The sequence below is a fragment of the Nycticebus coucang genome, chromosome 11, assembly GCF_027406575.1.
Source record: "Nycticebus coucang isolate mNycCou1 chromosome 11, mNycCou1.pri, whole genome shotgun sequence".
Lineage (NCBI taxonomy): Eukaryota > Metazoa > Chordata > Mammalia > Primates > Lorisidae > Nycticebus > Nycticebus coucang.
Genome location: NC_069790.1, coordinates 127,371,322 through 127,393,314, shown reverse-complemented (window position 1 = coordinate 127,393,314; position 21,993 = coordinate 127,371,322). Strand labels below are relative to the sequence as shown.

At 43.4% G+C, this 21,993-nt stretch overlaps 1 protein-coding gene across 4 annotated transcripts in view; it reads left to right on the top strand.

Annotated features, from left to right (window-relative positions):
- The window catches only part of PTPRN2 (protein tyrosine phosphatase receptor type N2), an 834,764-nt gene that overhangs the window by 248,178 nt on the left and 564,593 nt on the right, over positions 1 to 21,993 (top strand). For all 4 annotated transcript variants that reach the window (XM_053609608.1, XM_053609611.1, XM_053609607.1 and 1 more), the window contains one exon: positions 347 to 449. In XM_053609608.1, the coding sequence (XP_053465583.1) occupies positions 347 to 449 (103 nt within the window). The remainder of the gene's footprint in view (positions 1 to 346; positions 450 to 21,993) is intronic.

The window sequence follows — 21,993 nt, the reverse complement described above, 5'->3', positions numbered from 1 at the left end:
GGCCTTTGGGTTTGGGCCCCCAAAGCTTCTACCTTTCCCACTGGATGGAAATTTCTCATCTTGCAGAAGTACTCAGGAGGAAGCTCCTTGCCATTCAGCCACAGCCAGCACCCACACACCTATGTTTTGTAAAATGTAGAAAGCATCCATTATCTTTCTGGTTTACTAGTTTCAGAAAGCTGAGATTTATAAGCAGAAGATTTTACTGATACTCAGGAGAGGGAGCCTTGGTTTCTTGATGACATCACCAGCTTGGTGCTGAAAACACCATTCCTGGCGAGGTGGGAGCAGGAGTTTTGCCTGCACTTCTAATTCAGTGATGGTTTTTGAAATCTTTCCCCCTCAGGTCTCACGTGGCAGGATGACTATACCCAGTATGTGATGGCCCAGGAGCTCGCAAACCTCCCCAAAACCTACCCCCGGCATCCCGAGGCGTCCACACAGGCCAGGTAAGTGTGGACTCATTCCCACCCTGTGCTCCTGGGCCACATCCTACACTCATCAGCCATTGACTTTTTTTTTTTTAATTTTATTATTTTTTTCCTTTTTCTTTTTTTTTTATTGTTAAATCATAGCTGTGTACGTTAGTGCAATCGCCTGTACCCATTCTAAGATGCACCATAGATGTGGCCCCACCCATTACCCTACCTCCACCAAAACCTCCCCCCTCCCTTCCCCTTCCTTGGCCCTTTCCCCATAGTTTTGTGCTATAGATGGGTTATAGTCTTCATGTTAAAGCTATAATTTAGCTTCATATTAGGGCTGAGTACATTGGATACTTTTTCTTCCATTCCTGAGATACTTTGCTAAGAAGAATATGTTCCAGCTCCATCCATGTAAACATGAAAGAGGTAAAGTCTCCATCTTTCTTTAAGGCTGCATAATATTCCATGGTATACATGTACCACAATTTGCTAGTCCATTTGTGGGTCGATGGGCACTTGGGCTTCTTCCATAACTTAGCAATCATGAATTGGGCTGCAATAAACATTCTGGTACAGATGTCTTTGTTATATTGTGACTTTTGGTCTTCTGGGTATAAACCTAGTAAAGGAATTATAGGATCGAATGGCAGGTCTATTTTTAGGTCTCTAAGTATTCTCCAAACATCCTTCCAGAAGGAACGTATTAGTGGGCATTCCCACCAGCAGTGTAGAAGTGTGCCCTTTCCTCCACATCCACGCCAACATTTCTGGTTTTGGGATTTTGTTGTGTGGGCTACTCTTACTGGGGTTAGGTGATGTCTCCGAGTAGTTTTGATTTGCATTTCTCTGATGATTAAGGATGATGAGCTTTTTTTCATGTGTTTGTAGATTTTGCGTCGGTCTTCTTTAGAGAAGTTTCTCTTCAACTCCCTTGCCCACCCCGAGATGGGATCACTTGTTCTTTTCTTGTTAATACGTTTGAATTCTCTGTGGATTCTGGTTATTAGACCTTTATCGGAGGTATAACCTGCAAATATTTTCTCCCATTCTGAGGGCTGTCTGCTTACTTTACTCACTATGTTCTTGGCTGTGCAGAAGCTTTTTAGTTTGATCAGGTCCCAGTAATGTATTTTTGATACTGCTTCAATTGCCTGGGGAGTCCTCCTCATAAAATATTCACCCAGGCCGATTCCTTGAAGAGATTTCCCTGCACTTTCTTCAAGTATTTTTATAGTTTCATGTCTTAAGTTTAAATCTTTAATCCAGTGAGAGTCTATCTTAGTTAACGGTGAAAGGTGTGGGTCCAGTTTCAATCTTCTACAGGTTGCCAGCCAGGTTACCCAGCACCATTTGTTAAATGGGGAATCTTTTCCCCACTGAATGTTTTTAATTGGCTTGTCAAAGATCAAATAATGGTAAGTAGCTGGATCCATCTCTTGGTTCTCTATTCTGTTCCAGATATCTACTTCTCTGCTTTTGTGCCAGTACCATGCTGTTTTGATCACTATGGATTTATAGTACAGTCTCAGGTCTGGTAGCGTGATTCCTCCTGCTTTGTTTTTATTGCTGAGTAATGTTTTGGCTATCTGAGGTTTTTTCTGATTCCATATAAAATGAAGTATTATTTTTTCAAGATCTTTAAAGTATGACAATGGAGCTTTAATAGGAATTGCATTAAAATTATATATTGCTTTGGGCAGTATGGACATTTTAACAATGTTGATTCTTCCCAGCCATGAGCATGGTATGTTTTTCCATCTGTTAACATCTTCAGCTATTTCTTTTCTTAGAGTTTCATAGTTCTCTTTGTAGAGATCTTTCATGTCCTTTGTTAGGTATACTCCCAAATATTTCATCTTCTTTGGCACTACTGTGAAAGGAATAGAGTCCTTGACTGTTTTTTCTGCTTGGTTATTGTTGGTATATATAAAGGCTACAGATTTATAGGTGTTGATTTTGTAGCCTGAGACATTGCTGTATTCCTTGATCACTTCTAAAAGTTTTGTAGTAGAATCCCTAGTGTTTTCCAGATATACGATCATATCATCTGCGAAGAGTGAAAGTTTGATTTCTTCTGACCCTATGTGGATACCCTTGATCGCCTTTTCTTCCCTAATTGCAATGGCTAAAACTTTCATTACAATGTTAAAGAGCAATAGAGACAATGGGAAACCTTGCCTGGTTCCTGATCTAAGTGGAAATGATTTCAATTTAACTCCATTCAATATGATATTGGCTGTGGGTTTGCTGTAGATGGCTTCTATTAGTTTAAGAAATGTCCTTTCTATACCAATTTTCTTAAGTGCTCTGATCATGAAGGATGCTGGATATTATCAAAAGCTTTTTCTGCGTCAATTGAAAGAATCATATGGTCTTTATTTTTAAGTTTGTTTATGTGTTGAATTAAATTTATAGATTTACGTATATTGAACCAGCCTTGAGACCCTGGGATAAAACCGACTTGGTCATGGTGTATAATTTTTTTGATGTGTTGTTGGATGCTGTTTGTTAGGATCTTATTGAGTATTTTTGCATCAATATTCATTAGTGATATTGGTTTATAATTTTCTTTTCTTGTTGGGGCTTTCCCTGGTTTGGGGATCAAGGTGATGTTTGCTTCGTAGAATGTGTTGGGTAATATTCCTTCTTTTTCTATATTTTGGAAGAGGTTTAGTAATATAGGTACTAGTTCTTCTTTAAAGGTTTGGTAGAATTCTGACGTAAAGTCATCTGGCCCTGGGCTTTTCTTTTTAGGGAGATTTTGTATAGTTGATACTGTTTCAGAACTTGATATAGGCCTGTTCAACATTTCCACTTCGTTCTGGCTAAGTCTTGGTAGGTGGCGTGCTTCCAGGTATTGGTTGATTTCTTTCAGATTTTCATATTTGTGAGAGTAGAGTTTCTTGTAGTATTCGTTAAGGATTTTTTGAATTTCTGAGGGGTCTGTTGTTATTTCATCATTACCATTTCTGATTGATGAAATTAGAGATTTTACTCTTTTTTTCCTGGTTAGGTTGGCCAAAGGTTTATCTATTTTATTGATTTTTTTTTTTATTAAATCATAACTGTATACAATGATATGATTATGGGGCATCATACACTCACTTCATAAACCATTTGACACATTTTTATCACAGTGGTTAACATAGCCTTTTAAAAAAACCAGCTTTTGGATTTATTGATCTGTTGTATAATTCTTTTGTTTTCAATTTCATTTAATTCTGCTCTGATTTTGGTTATTTCTTTTCTTCTGCTGCGTTTGGGGTTGAAGTGTTCTTCTTTCTCCAGTTGCTTGAGATGTTCCATTAAGTTATTGACTTCCTCTCTTTCCGTTTTCTTGAGGAAGGCTTGCAGTGCTATAAATTTCCCTCTTAGGACTGCCTTTGCAGTATCCCAGAGGTTCTGGTAATTCGTGTCTTGATTGTCATTTTGTTCCAAAAATATGGTGATTTCCTTCTTAATCTCGTCTATAACCCATGTATCCTTCAGCATAAGGTTGTTTAGCTTCCATGTTTTTGTATGGGTATTCAGGTTCCTGTTGTTGTTTAGTTAAACTTTTATTCCATGATGGTCTGAGAAGATGCAAGGAATAATTTCTATTTTTTTAAATTTGCTGAGGTTAGATTTGTGGCCTAGGATGTGGTCGATTTTGGAGTATGTTCCATGGGCTGATGAGAAGAATGTTATTCAGTTTTGTTGGGATGAAATGTTCTGTAGATGTCTGTTAAGTCCAGATGTTGAATGGTTGAGTTTAAGTCTAAAATTTCTTTGCTTAGCTTCTTTTTGGAGGATCTATCCAGGACTGCTGACGGGGTGTTAAAATCTCCAACTACTATGGAAGTGGAGGAAATCGATTTGCTCATGTCTGTTAGAGTTTCTCTTATAAACTGAGGTGCATTGTGGTTGGGTGCATAAATATTAATAATTGAGATCTCATCATATTGAGTATTACCTTTAACAAATATGAAGTGTCCATCCTTATCCTTAATTATTTTGGTTGGTTTAAAGCCTATTGCGTCTGCGAACAGGATTGCAACGCCTGCTTTTTTCTGCTTTCCATTTGCCTGGAATATAGATGACCATCCCTTCACCTTGAGTCTATATCTGTCTTTTAATGTAAGATGCAATTCTTGGATGCAGCAGATATCTGGCTTGAGTTTTTGTATCCAGTCCGCCAACCTATGCCTCTTTAGAGGACAATTTAAACCATTCACATTAATTGAGAGTATTGATAAGCCTTTCGAAAGACTGGTGGACATTTTTAATCCTTTTGCGACTGTGGAAGTTGGAATTTGATCAAAAATTTTTGGGGTGGGTTTACTTTTGTGGTGGAGAATTACACTGGTCTTTATGGAGGATAGGTCTAAGAATGTCCTGGAGAGCTGGTTTAGTTGTGGCAAATTTCTTCAACATGTGAATGTCGTTGAAGTATTTAATTTCTCCATCATAAATGAAGCTCAGTTTAGCTGGGTACAGGATCCTGGGTTGAGAGTTATTTTGTTTTAGGAGATTAAAAGTCGAAGACCATCCTCTTCTAGCTTGAAAGGTTTCAGCAGAGAGATCTGCAGTTATTCTGATAACTCTTCCCCTTGTAGGTAATGGTTTTCTTTTGTCTGGCAGCTTTCAGAATTTTCTCCTTCATATTAACTTTAGTGAAATTGATTATGATGTGTCTGGGGGATGTCATATTTGGGTTGAGTCGTGGTGGAGTTCTGAAACTGTCTGCTATCTGAATTTCGGAATCTCTGGGCATGTCTGGAAAGTTCTCCTTCATAATCTCATAGAGAAGAGGCTCTGTGCCTTGTGAGGCCACTTCGTCATTTTCGGGGATCCCTATAAGACGAATATTGGTTTTCTTCAAATTATCCGAGAGCTCTCTGAGAGAGTGGTCTGTTTTTGCTCTCCATTTCTCCTCTTCTTTGAGGGTTTGGGAGCATTTGAAAGCTTTGTCTTCGATGTCAGAAATCCTTTCTTCTGCTTGCTCCATTCTGTTACTGAGGGATTCTACAGTGTTTCTCAGATCTTTGAGGGATGCAACTTCTTGTCTCAATGTGTCGAAATCTTTGGTCATTTGGTCTTTGAATCCGTTGAATTCTTGAGATAACTTTTGGAATTCTAATTTGATCTTATTTGCTATCCAGATCCTGAATTCAATTTCTGACATGTCAGCTATTTGTTTGTGCATGGGGTCTTGTGCTGTTTCTGCCCCATTGATCCTTGGGGGAGTTGATCTACTCTGATTATTCATATTGCCAGAGTTTTTCTGTTGATTTCGCCTCATGATTGTTTTTCACCGTTGCCTCTGGCCGTCCTCAGAGTTGGGGAGGTGTCTCTCCAAGATTAGACCCCAGCGGGATCATTCTATTGTTGCTGGATCTTTGTAGGGAGTGACCCTGTGTAGTTCCTCTGGGGCTGCTCTAGCTAGGGAGTTCTGGTTGTGGAAGCAGCTCTGGTTTGTGACACACCCGGATCCACCAACAGGGCTGGGGGTGGTGCACACGGTTCTGGGAGTGCCAGGCACCCAGTGACTTTGGCACAGATAGCCCAAGGCTCCAGCAGTCTCTGGCCAGGAGAAGAACTCTGCGCAGAGGCAGGGAGGGCTCCAAAGGGCACGCAGCTACCAGAGTCCCTGTCCAGATGAACGGGCTAGTGTGGAAGCTGGGAGGACACAGGAGGGAGGACACAGGGTTGTGTGGCTCCCGCAGTTCCTGGTCAGGGAATGTGGAGGCCTGGTGGGTGCGGGTCACCGGTCCAGGTTCGCTGCACAGCTCTTATGGAGGTCTGGGCGGTGCCAAGTCCTGGAGTTTGAGGTTGCTATGAGCTGTGACGTCACGGCACTCTACACAGGGCAACAGCCCAAGGCTCCAGTGTGCCAAAACTGTCTCACTCTGCCCCTAAGGATTAAGGCTGTAAGGCAGCTCAGTACCTGCCTTTAGGCTGCTCAGTCAGTAGGTTGCTTTGACCCACCCAATCCTTTCTCTGAGACCCTGAGGGCGGAGCTTGCCGGGGCAGTTCTTTCACAATGGCTTCCTGCGCCCAGCTCAGTGGCTCAGTCTGGGGCCCCAGACAATGCCGAAAGTTCTCCACACTCCTGCTCAAGCTCTCCCCAAGGCAGTTCAACTGAGTGCAAGTCCAAGAACACCGAAACAGTTCACAGGTAAGGCCTTTCTGGTTTGCAGTCTCACTGCTGCTTGTACTTACGGTTGCCGGTGTGATTAGGTCGATCGAACACACACAACCACTTGCCAGTTTTCCACTGTTTTTGTCCTCCTCTTGGGGTCCAGAAGTCCCTTGCTGGCTCCCTGTATCCTCAAAGGGATAATTATAGGCAGATCCCACCGGCCAGAGATGCCTGGAGTCTTGTCTCCCCAGACTCGCTGTTCCCAGTTGCAGGGAAGCTGTTACTCGGCCGCCATCTTTAATCTCTCCTCAGCCATTGACTTTTGTTTGTTTTAATGTAGCAAAGCACTCCCCATCTTTCTGGTGTAGAAGTTTCAGGAAGTTGGGGCATCTATGAGGAAGAGCTCGCTGCTTCCTTTCTCCGCACACCCCAGCCCGTGAGTGAAGGTTTTTGGGGGGACCTTCCAACAGGTGCCGTCTTCCTCAAGAGACATTTGGCTGCCTGGGGTCTCCCCTGCCTCTCCCATGACACCCTTGCAAACATCCTGCCTCTTCAGAAGTCAAGAACTCTGATTTCTCAGGAAGAAATTATGTTTGCTTTAGCAGAAATGCAAAATTAAGTCACGAAATCTTTGGCTTCCCTTTTCCAAACCATAGCGGCCTCTTCTGGGCTGAGTATTTTGATCTGTGTCTTCTCATTTCATCCTCTCCGTGAATTCTATGGTTCTGCCTGTTCCTGCAAGTGAGCAACTTGAGATGTTGTGAATCTGAAAGATTAGTTCAAAGACAAACCACAGTAGGAAAGCTGCAGTTGTCTGATTCTTGAGCCATTGTGCTATTTTTCATGTTAAAAAAATTTTTTTGAGGATCTTTCCTAAAGGTTTAATTTTAAAATTTCATTTTCCCCTGGGAGAAAAAATCCTAGAACCATAGTTTTTTAAGTAGAAAATTTTCATGTTCATCTCCTCCCCATAGGGGAAGAATCTGGGTCCTCTGGAGGTCCCCTCAGGTCCTCGTGGGGACACGGGCTGGGTGTGTGTGCCTGGTATAGCTGCCTTTACTGGCTTCTTCATCAGAGAGAGCATGCTGCTGTCATCTGTAAGCCCATGAGAGACTTTTCTGTAAAAAGCAAAGTGTTTTCAACTCAAGCCATCATGAATCTCTGCTTTCACTTTGGAAGAGTCTGAACTATTCACTCTCTTTAGATCATGCCCAGGGATAGTGGTGCCCTGTCCTGAGGAGTGACCTGGAACTTCAGGTCTGGATGGGAAGCTAATGACTAGCAAAGAGCAGAGGGTGGGAGGCCTGGGACAACACACAGGGAGCAGGCTGTGTAGTCCAATGGGCCATGCAGGCCACAGAGCTGCGGCTGCGTGCGGTGGGCAGAAGCACGTTGCCAGGCAGGTCCAGAGAGCATCTACCTCTGGGAAATCAGGCTCAGGGGCGCCTTCTTAGCAGAGTAAATGTGGTCAAAAACATTGCCAGTTTTATTGTGAAAAATGGTAACTTATCTTCGTCTTTTCAATTTCAAGTGAGATTAAACTTTAAAATACACATATACTTACCCTCAATGAATCTCAAACAATAAAAAAATACACATAGACAGATATTAGAATTTTCTCTTTTATGTATTTTCTATGCATAGCCTTTGTCCACATAAAAACCACAGGTTTGAATTGTTCTGCTTGTTTCTTTCATTATCAGGTCTTTATATGTAAAGCTAGTGGCTTCATTGATCATTTCAGTAAAGTATCTTCACTTGTCTGCACCACAGAAGGTGCTGGTGGGGTGTGGTGGGGACAGAGCTCTCACCCTCTCTAGGCTGGAATTCTCCATTCTTTCCTGGTGAAGACTGAACCCAGATAAGCCCACTCACCCCAGCCCAGGACCCAGGTGCCTCTGTGGCGGAGTCAGGTGTGGGCTGGATATTCTCCAGACTGTGCCCCACCCTGCTCACGAGACTGGGCTTGCTGGACCTCAGGTACCACCGGCTCCCTTCAGCTTCTGGTTATGGGGGTCTGGCCAGTGAGCTGTGTCCCAGAATAGAGGGAAGAGCATGAGGCTGCCACAGCTCTTGACATATCGCCCAGGCTTGGAGGCTGAGCTGAAGGGCGTCACAGCCCAGGGAAGGTCACAGCGTAGGACAGCTCTATGAAGGTAACAGCCCCACGAAAGTCACAATCCTGTGAAGGTCGCAGACCCACGGAAGTCACAGCCCTGTGAAGATCACAGCCCCATGAAAGTCACAATCCTATGAAGGTCACAGCCCTGGGAAGGTCACAGCCCCAGGGAAGTTCATAGCCCTGTGAAGGTCACAGCCCAGGAAAGGTCACAGCCCTGTGAAGGTCACAGCCCCAGGGAAGGTCATAGCCCTGTGAAGGTCATAGCCCCAGGGAAGGTCACAGCCCCAGGGAAGTTCATAGCCCTGTGAAGGTCACAGCCCAGGAAAGGTCACAGCCCTGTGAAGGTCACGGCCCCATGAAAGTCACAATCCTATGAAGATCACAGCCCTGTGAAGGTCACAGCCCCAGGGAAGGGCACAGCCCCAGGGAAGGTCACAGCCCCTCTTGCATTTCCTCTGGATTCTAGCTGCCCGTTGACCTGAGGTTTCTTTGTTCCTGGCCTTCTGGTCTCTGTGGCCTGGCCCTCACCTATGTCTTGCACTGCTCAGATTCTCAATTCAGGATGCTGTGTGTCGGGCCAGGGCTCTGCCTGGTGGAGAGACTCAGCAGCCAGAATAAGAAACAGAACCGCGTGCTGCCTTCTTCCTGACAGCATCGTGGTATAAATTGAATAGTTTTCCTTCTCTAAAATTACTGAAAAAGTTTCTTTATCCTTGAAATTATCAACTTCCTGATATTTGTTAAAAATGATCTTTCTTTGTAGATATATCTCTCATAAAATTTTTATTGACTTCTGAAAGAGTGTTATATGCTCACACTTTCTACTGTGTGAATCTGGGGCAAGAAGCTGCTCTTTCCACAGGGTCTCCAAACGCATGGACTTTGCGTAGCACCCACCGTCCTGTTACGAGTGGGAAGAAAACCACTCAGGTGTGTGTGCTCCCTTCGTCATTTTAAACTGAACTTTTTGTCTTTTCACGTGATTTAAAAAAATAATTATCTCTTAGATTTTCTTCTTCCTGCTATCCTTAGATTTATTGTTTTGTTTCTTTCCCCCATTGGAATGGACAATACTTATAGAGGGTTGAGACAGAGCAAGAGTGGCTTCAATAGTGAGATTTGTTGTTTTGGATAAAACTTCTTGAGTTCCTTTTAGTTCATGCTTTTATTCATTTGTTTTGTAAAAGTCATAAAATCACGAAAGTCTATTCATTTGCCTTTGAGCATAGTTTTGTCATTATTCCATAACTTGGATGTTTTCTCATTTGCTTTTGTTCTGACTTATCTGTGATTATCATTTTATTCTATTTTGAAATAAAAAGTGTTTGGTAGGCTTTTCCACTTTTTCATGTTCAAGTTTTACTCTGGAAATTTTGTGGCCTAGTTTAATTTATTTCATATTTTTATTCATTTCTAATACATGTTTTCAAGTATATATTAGGGTGATACAGATTTTATAGATAGTTTATAATTTTATATATACATAAGATATATAATTGTTTACCAATATACATACCAATTATATTACCCCAAATCAATATGTCCTTTTTTTATTTTTTTTTTGAGACAGAGTCTCCAGCTGTCACCCTGGGTAGAGTGCCGTGGCATCACAGCTCACAGCAACCTCCAGCTACTCCTGGGCTTAAGCGATTCTCTTGCCTCAGCCTCCCAAGTATTAAGTCCCTTTGAAATTTCTCAGATGAACCTGCTTTTGTGAGTTTTCCTGTTGCTGTTGGCAGGCTGTGCTTCACAACTCTGCGGCTCTGTGCTCAGCACTGCAGGCACCTGTGATCACCACCCTTGTCAATCTTCACACCTATTATCATTTTAAAAGGTGCCTGTGTTACCTTTAAGCTTTTTTGTGTTAGATTCCATTTTTCTAAAATTAGTATTGTCATTCCTACTTCCTATTTGTTTTTGTGGCTTGATAAATCCATAGCCACCCTTCAAAATTCAACCCTTAGGGCCGGCTGCCATGGCTCACTCCTATAACCCCAGCATTTGGGAGGTTGAGGCGGGTGGATCACCTGAGCCTGCAGGTTTGAGACCAGCCTGAGCCAGAGCAAGACCCCTGTCTCTAAAAATAGCTGGGTGTTGTGGTGGGTGCCTGTAGTCTCAGCTACTTGGGAGGCTGAGGCACAAGGATCGCTTGAACCCAAGAGTTAGAGGGTGCTGTGAGCTATGATGCCAGGGCACTCTAATGAGGTGACAAAGTGAGACTCTGTCTCAAAAAAAAAAAAATTGACCTTTAGTACTGAGTCTGTTTGCAATGCAGTTTTTATGATTAATATGAAGTGGAATTTTTAAGCCCCTCTGGGCAGCTTGGTGGGGAGGTTATGCCACTCAGGGTCTCTGCTTTCTTTTTCTCTGTAGACTGTGGTTGGTTTGCTTTTATCTTGTTTAGTATTTTTATTTATATGTCTTACTTTAAATTTAATTTGTGGCCTTCACCTCTGGGTTTTCAAGCTGATTTTTTAGAGTAACAGATTTATTTCATTATAATTAAAAGGCTCCCCTGTGTAAATAAGGAGCCTGCTGTGCGCTCTCCTTTCCCGCTCCCCCGCCCCACGCCGTGCTTTCGAGCAGGGCGCCCAGTGCCTGCTTACGCCCTTCTGCAGGTGTACACAGTGTCAGTATTTATGGATAAACGAAGGTGAAGGAAGGAAAGAGGGAACGACTCCCTGATGCTCCTAAGTTACGGTGTGGGCGACCACACCAACCGAGAGTGTCACCTGCTGTCCTTCCACAGTGCAGTGTTCTGGTCTCCCTGGGTCTGCCAGCACCCACAATGGCCAGTGAAATAACAGCTGGTCTTCTCCAGACGTGGTGAGTGATCTTTAGAAACATAAGTGACTTGTCCCAAATTCATTATCCATTAAGGAAAAAGAGCTGAGATTAGGATTTAGTCCTCAGAATTCCCAACCCAGATCTCAGGCTGACCAGGGTTAGTGACCAAAGACTCCTCCCTCCTGCCGCTGTGTCACCTTCCTGAGTGTGGGGTCATGTGAGAAAGCTGGAAAGAGATGCATCATGGGAGTCGCACAGCAGAAATTACAGGTCCCACATGAGACGCAAAGGATTCCTGGGACCTCAGACTGTACTAAGGGCTAAAAAGAACCCAGGAATCAGGAACCTGAGGACACGCCGAGGGCTATAGGGGACCCCAAGAACCAAGACCCTGAGGACACACCGAGAGCTACAGGGGACCCCAAGAACTGAGACCCTGAGGATATGCTGAGGGCTACAGGGGACCCCGAGAACCAAGACCCTGAGGATATGCTGAGGGCTACAGGGGACCCTGAGAACCCCGAGACCCTGAGGACATGTGAAGGGCTCCTAGGGCAGGAATGGGGACTAGAAACAGCAGCCATGTGTGAGCATCTGACATTCATGGAGAGCTTCTGCCTGGCATGAAGCTTGTGTGAAAAATAACATGGGTGGCAGCCCTGCAGTGTGCTTTTTGAAAAAGCGTTTGTTCACAATTTGGATTTTTTCCTCCAACCATCTGGGTGACAACCTAAAGCATCCTGTTTTATCAGGAGCCTGAAGCCAGTGTACACAGTGGAGGACAGAGGGTCATCCTTCTGGTGCAAAGCATCCTCCACCCTTTGAAGGAGAAGACGTGCAGTTGGGAGGTTTCAATCTTTCAAACTGGATGACAGGGCCACAGTCAATTTGCGAGTTAATTGACATGTGGCACAGCGTCACAATGGGTGCTCATCAGGTGACATGCTACAGTGTCACAAGCCCCAGTAGGGACAGGGGCAGGGAAGATGAATAGGACAATTTAAAGGCCAATTTACAAGGTGGCTCTATCTTCATTGATTAGCAATTAGTGGGAAAAGTAGACAAAATACCAGAAAAGGAAATTGACTTCAGTTAAATTATGCTCTGGCAACACAAAACATGAAAATTCATCCATTAAGAAAATTGGTCAAGGAAACTATAGCCCTGATTTGAGAAGCAAAGAGCTGTGAAGTGCTGGTGATTTATGTGCCTGTTACATCTGAGGCACCGTTACGAGGACAGACACCAGGAACGAAGGCAGGACGGGCCTGGTCCCTCAGTCCTGTTACATCTGAGGCACCGTTACGAGGACAGACACCAGGAATGAAGGCAGGACGGGCCTGGTCCGTCAGTCCTGTTACGTCTGAGGCACCGTTACGAGGACAGACACCAGGAACGAAGGCAGGACGGGCCTGGTCCGTCAGTCCTGTTACGTCTGAGGCACCGTTATGGGGACAGACACCAGGAACGAAGGCAGGACGGGCCTGGTCCGTCAGTCCTGTTACGTTTGAGGCACCGTTACGGGGACAGACACCAGGAACGAAGGCAGGACGGGCCTGGTCCCTCAGTCCTGTTACGTCTGAGGCACCGTTATGGGGACAGACACCAGGAACGAAGGCAGGACGGGCCTGGTCCCTCACTCCTGTTACGTCTGAGGCACCATTATGGGGACAGACACCAGGAACGAAGGCAGGACGGGCCTGGTCCCTCACTCCTGTTACGTCTGAGGCACCATTACGAGGACAGACACCAGGAACGAAGGCAGGATGGGCCTGGTCCGTCAGTCCTGTTGAGTCTGAGGCACCATTACGAGGACAGACACCAGGAACGAAGGCAGGACGGGCCTGGTCCGTCAGTCCTGTTGAGTCTGAGGCACCATTACGAGGACAGACACCAGGAACGAAGGCAGGACGGGTCTGGTCCGTCAGTCCTGTTGAGTCTGAGGCACCATTACGAGGACAGACACCAGGAACGAAGGCAGGACGGGCCTGGTCCATCAGTCTTGTTGAGTCTGAGGCACCATTACGGGGACAGACACCAGGAATGAAGGCAGGACGGGCCTGGTCTGTCAGTCCTGTTACATCTGAGGCACCATTACGAGGACAGACACCAGGAATGAAGGCAGACGGGCCTGGTCCATCAGTCTTGTTGAGTCTGAGGCACCATTATGGGGACAGACACCAGGAATGAAGGCAGGACAGGCCTGGTCCATCAGTCTTGTTGAGTCTGAGGCACCATTACGGGGAGAGACACCAGGAATGAAGGCAGGATGGGCCTGGTCTATCAATCCTGTTACATCTGAGGCACCATTACGGTGACAGACACCAGGAATGAAGGCAGGACGGTAAACAGTGGGCCCATTCCTATGGTTCATATTACAAGGCTACATATCAATTCTATTAAGTGTAGAGTATAAATGTCTTAACACATTTATAATTAAGTAAATGAGATTAAGGCTATATTAACTAGTTTGATGTAAGCATTCCAAATTGTACTAAAAATCAGCACATTGTACCCCATAAATGCATTAATGTATATATGAAAAAAAAAGAAGACAGGTGGGGTCCATTAGTCAGGATAATTAAATGCAGAGGGAGAGGTTTCCTAAGCCTCAGCTTTTATGAAATATATGCAGGCACAAATGCCTCATTTTAGTGATATGTTCATGAAATTCAGACAGCCTACTTGAAAACAATGGCTGAAGGCTGTTCTGTTGCTGTGAGTGGGAAGTGTATGACCAGTCCGGCACACATCCACCTCAAACACCAGTGCTTTTCCTAATAGTATCTCCCGGCAAAATCAAGACCCACATCTCAGTACCAAATGGCCATATTTGGATTAAAATGCTTCTTCCATGGAGCCAGAAGGGGTATGAGATTGGCAGAGAACAGACCTCACCTGCCCACCGGGCAGCCCTCCGCCTCACGGATGTGATGCCGTGTGCTGGGAGACACTCACCTGCATGTGATTGTGCTTGGAGTGTGGCATTGCATTCTAAGTGCACACACCTGCCTTTATATGCAGCATGTGAACATTTTCTACCATATTAGAAACCTCACAGTTTACAGATAACTGAGTCAGGCGCTCACAGGAGCCTGTCTCAGTGGTGCAAGTGACTCCTCACAGGACTGTGCTGCCCTGGTCCTGCCAAACAAATCTTAGAAGGAAGATTGAGGGCCCAAAGCATTCCTGAGCAACTTAACTGAATGTAAGAACAAAGTTAAATGTTATTTATGGGAGCACAAAAAATATCAATCCCCTTATAGGGTAAAATTCACATGTGCTGCATAGTCAAAGATTATTCAGATGAGACCATCGGGTAGACACGGGGTGACACACAGCACACTCCAGATGAGACCATTGGGTAGTCACAGGGTGACACAGATAGCACACTCCAGATGAGACCACTGGGTGGACACAGGGTGACACAGACAGCACACTGGGAGACGGGAAGCAGGCGTGGGTGGAAGGAACAGTAATTGAGACTCCGCAGTTGGAAACTCTAGTGAACATGAACTCTCCATAGGAAACAGAGAAAAATCATTAAAAAATCATTTGTGGGGAGACAAGATGGCTGACTGAAGCCAGCTTTCCACAGAGGCTCCTGTCCAGAAGGAGAGTTAAAGGACAGAAATTTAGCAAGTAACCTGGTGGATTAGAGCGGCGCCAAGAGAGAAGGTTGAAGAACACTCATCAACCTTGCTGAGGCGAGCTGCAACCCCAAGGATACAAATAAAATGTACAAAATCCATCAACAAGTGGAAGGGAGTCCCCTCCCCCATGAGAACAGATCAGAGTACCCATAAACAAACGAGCAGAGTTCAAAAGTCCTCCCATTATACTCCACAGGAGAGACCCTCTAAAAAGTGGACCTACTTCCCCTACTAGGGTGCCATGGTGCTCTCCTGCCAGGTATAAAACTGTGTGAAACTATATATATTCTCTACCCGCAATTCTCCTCTCCACTCTCACTCTGAGGTCTGGAGGCCTGTCCCCCAGGAGTCCAGATTCTTGGGTGTTTTCTCAAGAGGTGTGGACAGGGCCTGGACTGTTGCTGGTTAGTGCTGATTCTGCGGCACAGGAGTGAGAAGAGGGGGGTCAGCTAAGAGGGAACCACACAGGAGTGGAGGTGCCCTGAGGTGCAGAGCAGCAGCCGTTTTTAGCAACAGTAGGGCTCACCCCTGGATATTCCGGAGTCACACCTCCTGTCTCTCTGGGCAACCAGAGGAGGCTAGGTATCTTCTCAGGTGGCAGCCACCAGCAGAACAGATCTGGGATGGAAACGCAGGCCCTGTGAGTAAAGGGTTTGCCGGAGGCAGTACTGGCCTGGGTGGAGCGCGAGGACTAGAAAAGCACGTGCAGTTCTGGCACACTCCCAGGGCGGGCTGACACAGAGGACTGCTTTACTGAGCCTAAGATGCACCCGACCCTCAGGGGATCATCAACCTAGACAAAGGAGGGCAGGAGGCTAGAACTGACAGCCAACCGTGCTGCAAATACAAACTACCAGGCAGCAGCAAAGACAGGGCCTGAGGTGCAGGTTCTGTGAGCTCAACACAGCTTCTCTTCTGCAGGGGAATTTAGCCGGGACAGAAACAAATTCTGCAAAGTTGTTCTGTTCTGTCAGTAACATCAATCAGGGCAGGGCTGGAACTGAGTGAACAGCCCCAGCCTCCATCAAGCGCCCAAGATTGTCAGGCCTCACCTCCCCCTGCAAAGTGCAGCGGCCTGGCTGAGGAGACAGATCTCCTTGTGATTCAGGCAGGTTCAAACCCCTGGAGTATCTACTCATTGGAGGCAACTGGGTCACAGCCCTGTGGGTTATCTGTGACAGAAGTGCAAGGTGGGAAAGGAGGCATCAACCTTCCCAGACTAATCTATTTGCTGAGTGGGTCCTCCTGACCTTACAGAGCACTGAAGCAAGTCATATTTCAGTGGTCAGCAGACCCCTGTGATCTAGTTGCCAGAGACCTTTTAAACTCTCCCACCTGAGACAGGTGCTGATTGAGACAATTGATTTGGACCTTTTGAACTGAGCCAATCACCCGAGGACTATCCAAGTGGTGCCTTGGGTGTGTGGTTGTAGGAAGGTTTGATTTTCCTTTTCCAATTGTTGCCTGTGGGGGATGGGTGACTTAATTGCTGGTATTTCTCTATACCTGAGACTTCAACCCAGAGTAACTGTTTCACTAGGGTCGGACAGAGACCAGCTGAAAACAAGACAGAGCCACTTAGCCCCACCACGCCAAGCAGGTGCCCAGTTTCTCAGGCCGTGGCACTGTATGGGTCCTCGGCAAAACTCCAGGGGCAAAGGTACAGACACCAGTCCCAGCTTTTGGGCAAAGGGCTGGTTAATAACTACTCCTGGAGCCCCGAACCCAACTTTTCTTTATCCACTCATCTAGTCAAATGGTGTGAAATAATCATGGGATGGAATCAGCGGAAAAACTCTGAATAACATGAATTACCAGAGTAGATCAACCCCTCCATCCCCCCACCAAGGAAAGCAATAGCAGATGTAACTGAAGATCCCATTCATAACCAGATGGCCGAGATGTCAGAAATCGAATGCAGAATTTGGATTGCAAACAAGATTAATAGAATGGAGCAAAAGGTGGAATTAGAAATTCGAGGAGCAATTCAAAATTCAGAATTAGAAATTCGAGGAGCAATTCAAAAGTTGTCTCAAGAATTCAACGAATTTAACACAAAACCAACAAAGATTTTGACACATTGAAGCAAGAATTTGCAGCCCTCAGGGCGGCGCCTGTGGCTCAAAGGAGTAGGGCGCTGGCCTCATATGCCAGAGGTGGTAGGTACAAGCCCAGCCCTGACATAAACTGAAAAAAAAAAAAAAAGAATTTGCAGTCCTCAAAGATCTGAAAAATACAGTAGAATCCCTCAGTAACAGAGTGGAGCAAGCAGAAGAAAGGATTTCTGACATTGAAGACAAAGCTTTTGAATACTCCCAAACTCTCAAAGAGGAAGAGAAATGGAGAGCACAAACAGATCATTCTCTCAGAGAGCTCTGGGATAATTTGAAGAAGGCTAATATCCACCTCATTGGAATCCCTGAAAACGATGGAGTGGCTTCGCAAGACACAGAGGCCCTTCTCCATGAAATTATGAAAGAATATTCCAGACATGCCAAGAGATTCTGAAATTCAGATAGCAGTTTCAGAACCCCAGCATGACTCAACCAGAATAAGACATCCCCTAGGCACATCATAATTAACTTAACATAAGTTAATATGAAGGAGAAAATTCTGAAAGTAGCCAGATGTAAGAAAACCATTACCTACAAAGGGAAGAATATTAGAATGACTGCAGATCTCTCTGGTGAAACTTTTCAAGCCAGAAGAGGGTGGTCATTGACTTTTAATCTCCTAAAACAAAATAACTTTCAACCCCGGATCCTGTATCCAGCTAAACTGAGTTTAATTTATGATGGAGAAATTACAGACATTCTCGTATGTTGAAGAAATTTGCCATAACCAAACCAGCTCTTCAGAACATTCTCAGACCTATCCTCCATAATGACCAACCCAATCCTCCACCACAAAAGTAAACTCATTCAGAAACTTTTGATCAAACTCCAACTTCCACACTGGCAAAAGGATTAAAAATGTCCACTGGATTTTTGAAAAATTCGATACCCAAAATTTTATCAGACTTATCAATATTCTCCATTAATGTGAATGGCTTAAACTGTCTTCTAAAGAGGCATAGGTTAGCTGATTGGATACAAAAACTCAGGCCAGATATTTGTTGCATACAAGAATCACATCTTAACTTAAAAGACAAATATAGACTCAGGCTGAAAGGATGGTCATCCATATTTCAGGCAAATGGTAATCAGAAAAAAGCAGGTGTTGCAATTCTATTTGCAGATACAGTAGGCTTTAAACCAACAAAAGTAAGAAGGATAAGAATGGTCACTTCATATTTGTTAAGAGTAATACTCAATATGATGAGATTTCAATTATTAATATCTATGCACCCAACCAGAATGCACCTCAATTTATAAGAGAAACTCTAACAGATATGAGCAACTTGATTTCCTCCACATTCATAATAGTCAGAGATTTCAACACTCCGTTGGCAGTGTTGGATCGATCCTCCAATAAAAAGCTGAGCAAAGAAATCTTAGTTTTAAACCTAACCATCCAACACTTGGATTTAGCAGACATCTACAGAACATTTCATCCCAACAAAACTGAATACACATACTTCTCATCAGCCCACAGAACATACTCCAAAATCGACTACATCTTAGGTCACAAGTCTAACCTCAGTAAATTTAAAGGAATTGAAATTATTCCTTGCATCTTCTCGGACCACCATGGAATAAAAGTTGAGCTCAGTAACAACAGGAGTCTGCAAACTCATACAAAAATATGGAAGTTAAATAAGCTTATGCTGAATGATAGCTGGGTCAGAGATGAGATCAAGAAGGAAATTGCCAAATTTCTGGAACAAAATGACAATTAAGACACGAATTATCAGAACCTTTGGGATACTGCAAAGGCAGTCCTAAGAGGGAAATTTATAGCACTGCAAGCCTTCCTCAAGAGAATGGAAAGAGAGGACGTTAACAACTTAATGGGACATCTCAAGCAACTGGAAAAGGAAGAACATTCCAACCCCAACCCAGTAGAAGAAAAGAAATAACCCAAATTAGAGCAGAATTAAATGAAATTGAAAACAAAAGGATTATACAACAGATCAATAGATCAAAAAGTTGGTTTTTTGAAATGATCAATAAAATAGATAAACCTTTGGCTAACCTAACCAGGAAAAAAAGAGTAAAATCTCGAATTTCATCAATCAGAAATGACAAAGATGAAATAACAACAGACTCCTCAGAAATTCAAAAAATCCTTGATGAATTTACAAGAAACTTTATTCTCAGAAATATGAAAATCTGAAGGAAATTGACCAATACTTGGAAGCACGTCACCTTCTAAGACTTAGCCAGAATCACGTGGAAATGTTGAACAGGCCTATATCAAGTTCTGAAATAGCATCAACCATACAAAATCTCCCTAGAAAGAAAAGCCCGGGACCAGATGGCTTCACATCAGAATTCTACCAAACTTTTAAAGAGGAATTAGTACCTATATTACTCAACCTCTTCCAAAATATAAAAAAAGAAGGAATAGTACCCAACACGTTCTATGAAGCAAACATCACCCTGATCCCCAAACAAGAAAAAGACCCAAGAAGAACAGAAAATTATAGACCAATATCACTAATGAATATAGATGCAAAAATATTCAACAAGATCCTAACAAACAGAATCCAGCAACACATCATGACCAAGTCGGTTTTATCCCAGGGCCTTGAGACCCTGGTTCAATATATGTAAATCTCTAAATATAATTCAGCACATAAACAAATTTTAAAAAAAAGATCATATGATTCTCTCAATTGATGCAGAAAAAGCTTTTGAGAATATCCAGCATCCCTTCATGATCAGAACACTTAAGAAAATTGGTATAGAAGGGACATTTCTTAAACCGATAGAGGCCATCTATGGCAACCCCACGGCCAATATTGTATTGAATGGAGTTAAATTGAAATCATTTCCACTCTGATCAGGAACCAGACAAGGTTGCCCATTATCTTTACTGCTCTTTAACATTGTAATGGAAGTTTTAGCCATCACAATTAGGGAAGAAAAGGCGATCAAGGGTATCCTTATAGGGTCAGAAGAGATCAAACTTTCGCTCTTCGCAGATGATATGATTGTGTATCTGGAAAACACCAGGGATTCTACTACAAAACTCTTTGAAGTGATCAAAGAATACAGCAGTGTCTCAGGTTACAAAATCAACATTCATAAATTGGTAGCGTTTATATATACCAACAATAGTCAAGCTGAAAAAACAATCAAGGACTCTATTCCATTCACAGTAGTGCCAAAGAAGATGAAATATTTGGGAGTTTATCTAACAAAGGACGTGAAAGATCTCTATGAAGAGAACTATGAAACTCTAAGAAAACAAATAGCTGAAAATGTTAACAAATGGAAAAACATACCATGCTCATGGCTGGGAAGAATCAACATTGTTAAAATGTCCATACTACTCAAAGCAGTATACAATTTTAATGCAATCCCTATTAAAGCTCCACTGTCATACTTTATAGATCTTGAAAAAATAATACTTTGTTTTATATGGAATCAGAAAAAACCTTGAATAGCCAAGACATTACTCAGAAATAAAAACAAAGCAGGAGGAATAACGCTACCAGAACTCAGACTATATTATAAATTGATAGTGATCAAAACAGCATGGTACTGGCACAAAAAGAGAGAGGTGGATGTATGGAACAGAATAGAGAACCAAGAGATGAACCCAGCTACCTACCATTATTTGATCTTTGACAAGCCAATTAAAAACATTCAGTGGGGAAAAGATTCCCTATTTAATAAATGGTGCTGGGTGAACTGGCTGGCAGCCTGTAGAAGACTGAAACTGGACCCATACCTTTCACCATTAACTAAGATAGACTCTCACTGGATTAAAGATTTAAACTTAAGACATGAAACTATAAAAATACTAGAAGAGAGTGCAGCGAAAACTCTTGAAGAAATCGGTCTGAGTGAATATTTTATGAGGGGACCCCCCGGGCAGCTTCAAAAATACACTACTGGGACCTGATCAAACTAAAAAGCTTCTGCACAGCCAAGAACACAGTAAGTAAAGCAAGCAGACAGCCCTCAGAATGAGAGAAGATATTAGCAGGTTATGTCTCTGACAAAGGTTTAATAACCAGAATCCACAGAGAACTCAAACATATAAATAAGAAAAGAACAAGTGATACCATTGCAGGCTTTCAAGGGACTTGAAGAGAAACTTCTCTGAAGAAGACAGGTGCATGGCTTACAGACATATGAAAAAATTCTCATCATCCTTAATCATCAGAGAAATGCAAATCAAAACTAGTTTGAGATATGATCTACCTCCAGTAAATTAGCCCATATCACAAAATCCCAAGACCAGAGACGTTGGCGTGGATGTGGAGAAAAGAGAACACTTCTACACTGCTGGTGGGAATGCAAATTAATACATTCCTTTTGGAAAGATGTTTGGAGAACATTTAGAGATCTAAAAATAGATCTGCCATTCAATCCTATAATCCCAGAAGACCAAAAATCACATTATAACAAAGATATTTGTACCAGAATGTTTATTGCAGCCCAATTCATAATTGCTAAGTCATGGAAAAAGCCCAAGTGCCCATCAATCCACAAATGGATTAATAAATTGTGGTATATGTACACCATGGAATATTATGCAGCCTTAAAGAAAGATGGAGACTTTACCTCTTTCATGTTTACATGGATGGAGCTGGAACATATTATTCTTAGTAAATTATCTCAAGACCAAGTACTCAGCCCTAGTTTGAAAGTAATTTATGGCTTTCATATGAAAGCTATAACCCAGTTATAACCTAACAATATCGGGAAGGAGGAGAGGGAAGGGAGGGAGGGGGGAGGATGGGCAGAGGGAGGGTGATAGGTGGGATTTCAG